At 30.5% G+C, this 9,532-nt stretch overlaps 2 protein-coding genes across 2 annotated transcripts; both read right to left on the bottom strand.

Moving 5' to 3' along the window:
• Positions 1–2,998: 2,998 nt before the first annotated feature.
• On the bottom strand, positions 2,999–3,352 carry LOC131025501 (cysteine proteinase inhibitor 1-like). The gene has a single exon (XM_057955296.1). It carries the CDS (start codon positions 3,350–3,352, stop codon positions 2,999–3,001), a length of 354 nt encoding a protein of 117 aa, XP_057811279.1.
• A 4,768-nt stretch (positions 3,353–8,120) lies between these two features.
• LOC130985884 (cysteine proteinase inhibitor 5-like) lies at positions 8,121–8,844 on the bottom strand. The gene has a single exon (XM_057909050.1). It carries the CDS (start codon positions 8,796–8,798, stop codon positions 8,427–8,429), a length of 372 nt encoding a protein of 123 aa, XP_057765033.1. The 5' UTR covers positions 8,799–8,844; the 3' UTR covers positions 8,121–8,426.
• Positions 8,845–9,532: the final 688 nt, after the last annotated feature.

The following is a 9,532-nucleotide window of genomic DNA, read 5'->3' as shown; positions in this document are numbered from 1 at the left end:
GGCTATTTATAGGTTACGTACACAATACAATGGGCATTTTAGTAATTTCTATTCTATGTACGGGGAGGGTATTTCCTTCATTCCTAGCTCTTTTCTCCTTTATGCCTATGGGCAAAGTCGTTTTATCTACTTTAAGGCATCTTCCACGTCAGCCAACAAGCTATTAGTTAGGGGTAGCGGCTCTTGCCCCCTCCCGCCCTCCACCCGTTTTCTTATTGGTTTGTTTTCGTTATCTATAGACGAGCACTCTTTTTCCTCTTTTTGATTTTTCCCTACGGGATTTTCCTTAAAGAGGTTTTAACGAAGCTCGGCCATTATTCTGCGTTTCAATGGTTTTAGGTTTATTTTTCTCTTTCTCTTTTTAATAAAATTTCTATTTCAACATACCGCCTGCCATTCAGTTAAAACAATCTTCTTTTAGGTGTTCCCCTTTTTTACAGACGCAAAAGTACCTTTCATCTGTATTCATCCGCTTTATTAGATCTGTCGTTATTCGTAGGTTTCTAGAGGCAATCTCTTCTCCTCTACGATTTACAAACTCATATCGGCTGAAATCATGTTGTCTTCTTGGTCGCGAGGAGTTCCCCTCTGCTCTGATATAAAGAGATTATGCTTGGCTATGACCATGAGAAATTCTACTATGCTTTTAGGAGATTTTACTCTGATCTGGGGCGGGCCAGATCTGTAGATTTCTCAAGAGGCTTGTTTTATAATTCTCCTCTTTCTCAGTTTGCTTTCCTCTTCAGCAACTCGGGTATTTGGGACACCTTTATTTTTGAAATCGAGGTTCCGAATATCATTCTCATCACATACTAAATATTTTTTCATAAATAAAATTTGATGATGTTTAGAAAATAATTAATATTATAAAAAAGAAAAAAAAATAGTTAAAATTTGATGGAAGAAGAGAGAAAAAAAGAGAGGGAAAAAATAGAGGAAAAAAACTCATCTTTTATATGTTACTAGAACGATCTCCCGTGCGATGCACGTCGAGTATCGAAATTAGACGACATCAATTACTCAATAAAATTATGGATTTGAAAACGTAAATTTTCAACGTATAAAGTGTAATGACAATTATAGTTATTAAATAATTAATAATTATTTGATAATGAAAATTAGCATTATACTTTATTATAATTATAAAGTATGATGCATTATAATAAATAAATAATTCACAAATATAAAAAAAATATTTGAAATTATATTTTTTTTAATATATATACTAATTTCATCTACAAAGTTATATTAACATTAATACAAAAAAAATATTTTTAAAAAAGAGTTATAAAATGAACCAAAATATATTCCTTCACCTCTATTACATTTAAAATATTATAATTTTAAAAATATATGTAAACACAAACACATGATATTTACTTATTTTTATCTAAAAATACAAAAAAGAAAAAAAGAAAAATAATTAAATTAATATAATAGAAAAAAGTAAGCATGTCATTAAAGAGAAAATTAACACTCATTAGAGAGGAAAGAACAAAATACTATATTTTAAAACTTTAAATAATCATAACTTATTCATTCTAAATTAATTTTTTATCAAAAGAGGAATTAGATAAAAGTTTTTTTGTAGTAAAGAGGGCGAGAGAAAAAAATATATATAATAACAACAATTATTAAATTACAATAAAACAATTACGATATAATAACAACAATAATAATAGTGCAAAAAAGGAAGAGAAAAAAATATAAAAGAATAGAGAAAAAGAAAGAAGAGAGAGAAAAATAATTATCATAAATTTTTTAATTATAATAACTTATTTGTTTCAAATTCATATTTTATGATTTTTATACCAAATTAAAATTTTTGTCATTATCTTTAATTTAAGATACATATAGAATATCTTTTCATATATCATTTTTTTTTTTAAGAAAATCACTCAAGTATGAAATAGAGAGAAATTGTATGAAAAAAAATAGTGAAAAAAACACAACGTGTGATAGAGAGAGGAGAGAGAAAATGTGGAAAAAAATGCATAGTGAAAGGAAAGAGAAAAATTGGCAGGAACAAAAACTGGTGTTTCATATATATATAGATATAGATATAAGGTTCATATAACTTTTTCATTGACGTGACTTTTACATCACTTTATAACAACTTAATTTATGATCATTTTTAAAAATATATATATTTATAGTGGGATCCTTAATTTATTATCAACCATTTTATTAAAAATTGGCCTTAAATCTGCCCCCATAGATGTAAGCGGCTTCGCTATCGCCCAAAGATTTTACCATTGCCATCACGAATAATAACACTACCACAGCGGCATCTAATGTAACTATCAACTCATTTCTTTTAACTCTCTTCAATCTACTATGACTTAACTAGATTTTTTAATCCATATAACAAAGGATTAACAAGAATTTATTGTTTGCTCATGAAAGGAATGTTTTCAGCCTTTTGTGACGAAAATGTCGTCGCAAATAGTATCTTTCCGTGATAGCATAGCTGCACTAAAAACTACTCATTTTAATATTATTTGTTATGCTAAAAAAAACCAAAAAAGTAATGTATATTTGTGGCGAAATTATCGTCAATTTAAATTTTATTTTAAAAAGAGAGTTTTTTTTTTTTCAGTTGGTCGTATATATCTCGTCACTAATTAAACTACAATGCTCGCGTCAAGTCGTTAAGTCGTTACGTATTGATGTTGTCACATTTATTACTACTATTTAGAATGAAATAATTAGGCGACGTGGTATTTGGGACAACATTCATCATTAAAATAGTTTTGTGATTTGAAATTTTATTTTTAGCTACCGACAGTATATCACCCACTTAAAAAACCTTTTAATGTGTGTGACATAGGGAAGTCCAGAGTCATGCATGGAAAGAAGTGTGCTATGATTTTTTAATAGAGTGTAATCTATCTGTGCATGGTGAGAACGATTCTTGTATTTGTTGGTATTTTGTGCATTTTATTTAATTTGAGTAAGTGATATACTCAGTTAGGCACAAATTTGTTAGAATACGAATCTAGTGTACAATTCCATGGAAGGAAACGAGCGACAGAGATCGCGAGGGGCTGGAATTAACGACGGCGACATAGGTTTCGGGAGTGACGGCGGTGCCGTGCTTGGCGGAGATGAGGAGCCTATAATTGACACCGGCAACCACCTGGAACTCTGCCTTCACCACAGACACGAAAACCAACGGTGTCTTCTTCTCTTTGTTGTGTTCCGCCACCGCGAATTTCGCCACCGCAACCACCTCCGGAGTGTTCGGATTCGAGATTGCCTTCCAACCGCCCGCTTTGGTGCCTTCGGAAGCGGCGGCCACCGCCACAACTGAGAGAATTGCGAACAAAATGTGAGCAGATTTGGGTGCCATATCTTTCTTCACTCTAAGGTGATTACGATTTCGTGTATTTATGGTCGAAAATTATACATTTTTTCTGGCAATTACGGTTTAAGATGTTCTTTTTTATCCCTTCATAAATTAGAGATATGCACCAAACATATCTACATTGTTGAGATTACAATTGCTTTTGGAAAAAAGGTGAAAAATTGTATGCATTAGGATGTATGGTGTGATCACTCCAATTCATGAAGGATAATCACTTTTTCATGTGATTTTTGTTTTGTTTTTTTTTTGCCATAATCAGTTTTCATACATACATCAATTGCATGTTGTTATATCTAGAGTATGATATCACAACTTAAATTTTAATTTTTGTGGATGATAAAAAATTAAAAATGATGGTAGTATTACCATAAATGTAGTATTTTTTTTAGGTAAAAAATATTTTAATATATATATACAATATTATATATTTATTTTTCTTTTTATTGAATCATTGGCAATTTAACTTTTTACGTATAAATTATATTTAATATATATTTATATTTTTTAAAAATATAGTATCAATTAATTTGATAATTTTCATGATCGCACGAAAGAGTGGACTAGTGAAATATTTATAAATGCACTGGAGGTAGGCTATTCGAAAAAATTGATGAGAGTGTGTGTGTTGGCCAAGCGGGTAATGGATTAATACCTAAGATTAGAGCTGTCTAATTAGTTATCAGGTTTTGGATAATCCGTTAACCGAACCGAAATTTTCGGGTTTGGGTATCCAATAATCGATTTTTTTTTTGTTATCGGTTCGGTTTCGGGTGTCATTTTTAGAAAAATTTCGGGTATCGGTTAATCCAATAACCGAAACGGGTTAACCGAAATAACCGAAAATTATTTAATAAATTATTTAATATATATATTATATATATTTTAATTATTAATTCATTAATTAATTAATTTTAAAAAAAAAATCGAGTCTGAGCTAAAATTAAATTATGATATATTTAAAGTATAAGAATAAGTTTTAGTCTAGTGGATAAGTTGCTTTGTGTATTTTCTAGATACTAAGGTTCAAATCTTCTATCTAGCAAATTATTTGAATTTTAATTTTTTAAATGGGTATTTCGGATACCCAAATAACCGAATCGGGTAACCGAAGCGGTTATTGGTAACCGAAGACCTAAAACGGTTCGGGAACGGTTAGTGAAATATGACAATTTCGGGTTCGGGTAACCGAAAATTCGGGTATGGGTAACAGAACCCGAACCGATCGACAGCCCTACCTAAGATCAAAGGCCTTGGGTTCGAGGCCCCTGTGGCGCGACCTTTAAATTTCTTATTTAATACTGTTAATTTATCCAAAAAATATTAAAAATTGATGAGAGTGTAATTAGGAAAATCTAATATGTAATACTCCATTTGTCTCATCAAATTAGTTCCTTACTTATTTTTGGAATGTCGCAAAATTACTCCATTTGATTTATTTTGTAAATTATGCAAAAGTATATTTTTTACTTACATATAAAAACAGCACCACTTTGTTAGTTTTTGGATATCAAGATGACGCCATTTTAATGATTATGGAGTGTATTTTTCAGCATCAAAACAATGTCAGTTTGAAGCTGATCAAGTGCAAAATATATTTCCACATAATTCACAAAATAATTCAGAATACGAAGGCTGCATTCGAACTTTCCATGTCAAAATTTATATAATATAGGCATGAGCGATATTTACAACTTGCATCCAATGGTTAGACTATTTTTGAAATATTTCAAAAGTCAACTAGTTATAAAAATAAAGGTCATACCACAAACTGCAATTAACCTTATTAAAGTGCGTTTTCTTTGATTGTAAATTTATTATAGAAAAATAAAGAATAAACAAAATTTCACCCTTTAAATCTTTCCTTTCTTTTTCCTCATTTCCTACAAAATAAAATTTAACCCTTACTCATTCATCATTTTCACTACAAAGGAGAGATAATATTATCCCTCTATTTCTGGTGTGATAATATTATCGTTCTTTTGTAGTGAAAATTAGTAATGAGTAAGGGTTTAAATTCTATTTTGTAGGAAATGAGGGAAAAGAAAGGAATGATTTAAAGGGTGAAATTTTGTTTATCTCTCATTTTCTCATGATAAATTTACAATCAAAGAGAACGCATCATAAACTTTATCTCAATCTCTTAAACGTGTATCAATTCTATCGTTGTAATAATGAAAAGATTTTTAAAATTGAAAAATTATTAAACAAAATTGAAGCTCATGATTTAGACTATGCATTCATGTTTTTAATTTTGTTGTCGGGCGTTTGGTGGCGATGTATTTGAGACTAGAATTGATGCAATTGAGAAACGAACGTATGATAACAAAAATCGAAAGTATGGTGGAACAACACAGACCACGCGCGGCGCCGACAATGAAACACAACTCAATTGGTAAAACGCTTTTCATGTAATCAATAGGTTATAAATTCGAGTCATCAAGAAGAAAATGATAAATTATTATTGATCATTAAAAAAAATCCACATGCTTGAAAAAGCCTGAACACTTAATTATGAGTTTAAGCATCATTCAATTATTTTGAGGATAGAATTAATATACACTTAAAAAGATTGGGATAAAATTAATAGATTGTAAAGGTTGAAATAAAATCTTAAAAAGCTTCAAAAGGTGGGATGTAAAGTGATAAAAAAAAACTCTAAAATTGGAATAAAAAGTGGTATTAATTCTAAGAGATTGAGATAAAATTGATAAACTTTAAAAGTTGAAATAAAATTTTAAAAGGAGTTTCGACAAATAAAATCACGAATTATTTCGAAATTATAATTTTAACGTGACTTTTGAAATATAGCGAATTAAATCACTATCATTTCAATTTTTGTAATTCCGTCCTCCCAAATTTTTTCTAGTCATGAGGGCCGAACTAAGTTACCCTAAGAATAACATGTCAAAACTGTTAAGCAGAAGGCTACAATAAAAAAAAATATATAAAATTACATGTCATTAACAGCACTCTGACGATCGGAAAGAAGTTAGTGAGACGAAATTGTAAAAATTAAAATGGTGATAATTTAAGTTGTCACGCTTCAAAAATTATTAACAATTTCAAGATAATTTAAAATTTTATTTGCCAAAAATAACAAAACTCTAAAAATTGGGATACAAAGCGATATTAACCTCAAAAGCAATGACAAGGTTGCAATAAATGAAATCTTTTCTGCCTTTTAAGGGCATTAATAATTAATTTCAAGATAATTTAAAATTTTATTTGCCAAAAATAACAAAAACTCTAAAAATTGGGATAAAAAGCGATATTAACCTCAAAAGCAATGACAAGGTTGCAATAAATGAAATATTTTCTGCTTTTTAAGGGCATTAATAATGATTGTTCATTTAATCTTCGTAGTAACTCAAATCCTTCGATCTACTTGTTGGATGTGAAATATCTTACAAACTAAATTGAACTTTGTTGTCAAATTTTATTAATGTGATTATTAAGAAAATCTACTTCACATAGGTGGGAATGTAACCACAAATTATTTTTTAAATTTTGTACCATTTAAGTCAAATAAAAGAAAATAGAAAATTGAAAGCTTCTTTGGGGAAAAAAGGCTATAGGTACTATAGTCACTTTAGCTATTTAGAATTCTGAAACACATGCAGTGTTGATTGGGGATGCAATTATTTTATGTATGCTGCTGGATATTATTCCTTTTTCTATCTTGAAAATCTTTTTTTTTCCTCTCTCTCGTTTATAAGATGGCCAAAAATGGATCGAAGGTCGTAAATCATCCTCATGACAGGGATACGTCTCCATAGTTAAGTTTTGCCGTATTGTTCAAAACAAGAAGTGATATTGTTGGTTAGGCTCCCCAATTTTATCAATTCGTGGTATTAATTTAGTTTCAATTATATTTTCTCAAAAATAACAAGTGATGTTGCTGGTTAGGCTCACCAATTTTATCAATGTGTGGTATTCGATTGTCAAATATATTAATTTTCGATTTATTTTAGAGTCAATACATGAAATTGGCCATTTTGTGATAGTAAAATTAAATTTATTCATCTATATAAAAAACTTAAAATTTGGCGATTTTTTGTTTCAAAAATACAAATATACCCTTAACATAAAAAAAATTAAAAAATGGCACCTCTCCAAACTATCTCTCTCTTTCTCATGCAAGATCGACCTCTAGTTAAGATCTACGCAGCTCCGCCCGCCCCTCCACGCAACGACAGAGCTGGTCCAGTTTAGCCGTTGCGCTGCCCTCCACTGCCTTTGCCCGGTTCCGCCCCCACGGGCAGAGCTCCGCCAGAAGCTTCAGCAATGACTTCTTCGCTTGCGGCGATCTCGTCGGCAATGATCCGAGAAATGCTCCGGAATAGTTGAAGCGAAAATTGTGCAGATTAAATACTTGAAGCGAAAATTGTGCAAAATCATATTATTGATTGTGAATTGTAGTTCACACCAAAAAAATCAATGAATAATTTTTAAGTTTTTTATGTGAAGGGTAAGATGGTAAATGTGACTATATTTTTTTTTTTTCATCTTAATGAATAATAATTTTTATTTTTACTATTTCAAAATGACCATTTTCAAGGTCCACTCTTTCTTTTATCATTAATCTTATTATCTTTCATCCACACTCCATTCGTGTTTCCACAAGAGTTCTCCCTTAATTAGTTTAGAAACTATCATCTACTTGATAAAAATAATTTTAATTGACAATTTAATGATAGCCAAATTTAATTTCATATCATTAGATAAAAATACATAAGTAGAGATAATTAAACAATTCTATAGAATAATTATTTTAGATAATAAAATAATATGTGAGGAGCACCACGATCGCACTAGCTAGGGTTTGATTGTAAAGATAGAACAATCTGCTGAACTATAATAATCTCTTTTCGTCGCAAAAACCATGTGTACGGTGATCGCATTGTTGCCAATTAAAATTTCTTTTTTATTTAGTATGGATAACAAAAGTAATACGACTATTGTCATGGCATGGTAAAACAGAGTGAATTCTATTTAATTTTATAATTAATTAATCATACGAAAACACAGTTTTAATTTGTTGTAATCGGGGTATCAGAAATTAGTCTTCATTTGGTTGGAAGGAAATGAGCGATAGGGATCGCAAGAGGCTGGAATGAACAACGGTGGTATAGCTTTTGTAAGGGGTGGCGGCGTGGTTATCCATGGCGGAGATGACCAGCCTGTAATTGGTACCAGAAACCACCTGCGACGATGCCGACAACACAGACACCAACTCCAACGATGCCTTCTTCTCCTTGTTGTGTTCCGCCACCGCGAATTTCGCGATTGTAACCACCTCCGGAGCGTTCGGATTCGAGATCGGCTGCCAACCGCCCACTTTCGAGCCTCGAGAAGTAGCGGCGACAATGGGAACCGTCACCGCCACAACTGAGAGAATTGCGAAGAAAATATGAGCAGATTTGGATGCCATGTTTTTCTTCACAGTAAGAGTAAGGAGATTGTGATTTGGTATATGGCTGAATATTGTATTTATAGTTGCGGGTGGCCAACCCTCACACGCCTATATTACAAATTTATTACTCGTAATTGTGGTGAGGAAATGAAATATAATTGCGAGGATGAGATTGCAATCAAAGAAATCTAATCATTATTAATTACTCCATTCAGCAAATCAAATCCACATAAGGCGGGTAAGTATAAATGTATGATGCACATCAAATGATGAGCTTGAATTGCAATTAAGAAAATCATATATGTATTATTTCATCCGCCCCATCTAATTATAGCCAATTAATTATTTATTTTGGTATGTCCCAAAATTACTCCATTTGATTTATTTTGTAAATTATGTGAAAAATATCTTTCACATGAACATAAAACAATGTCGCTTTATTATTTTTTGGGTACCAGAATGATGTCTTTTTTATGCTCGAGGAGAAAATATATTTTCGGTCATAAAAGGAACGCCATTTTGAAGGATGAGATCCAGTGTCCTATAATTTTATGAGTGTCACTGTGTCTCATGTTTATATCTATTATTTTAAAAATATTTTTATAAAAATAAAATTTATTATAATACTATGAATTATATTTAATTTTTATTTCAAAAAATTAATTTTTTTAAAAAGTATATACCATCACTTTGAATTTATCAATCTATTATTAGCTAATAAAAGTGAAATTAAATGACAAAAGATAATTATA

This window comes from Salvia miltiorrhiza, chromosome 5 (genome assembly GCF_028751815.1).
Source record: "Salvia miltiorrhiza cultivar Shanhuang (shh) chromosome 5, IMPLAD_Smil_shh, whole genome shotgun sequence".
NCBI classification, from domain to species: Eukaryota; Viridiplantae; Streptophyta; class Magnoliopsida; order Lamiales; family Lamiaceae; genus Salvia; species Salvia miltiorrhiza.
Note: the sequence above shows the minus strand (reverse complement) of the source record. Positions and strands in the feature narration are given on the sequence as shown.

Coding starts and splice junctions, on each gene's coding strand:
- LOC130985884 (XM_057909050.1), bottom strand. CDS start 8,798: ATGGCATCCAAATCTGCTCATATTTTCTTCGCAATTCTCTCAGTTGTG.
- LOC131025501 (XM_057955296.1), bottom strand. CDS start 3,352: ATGGCACCCAAATCTGCTCACATTTTGTTCGCAATTCTCTCAGTTGTG.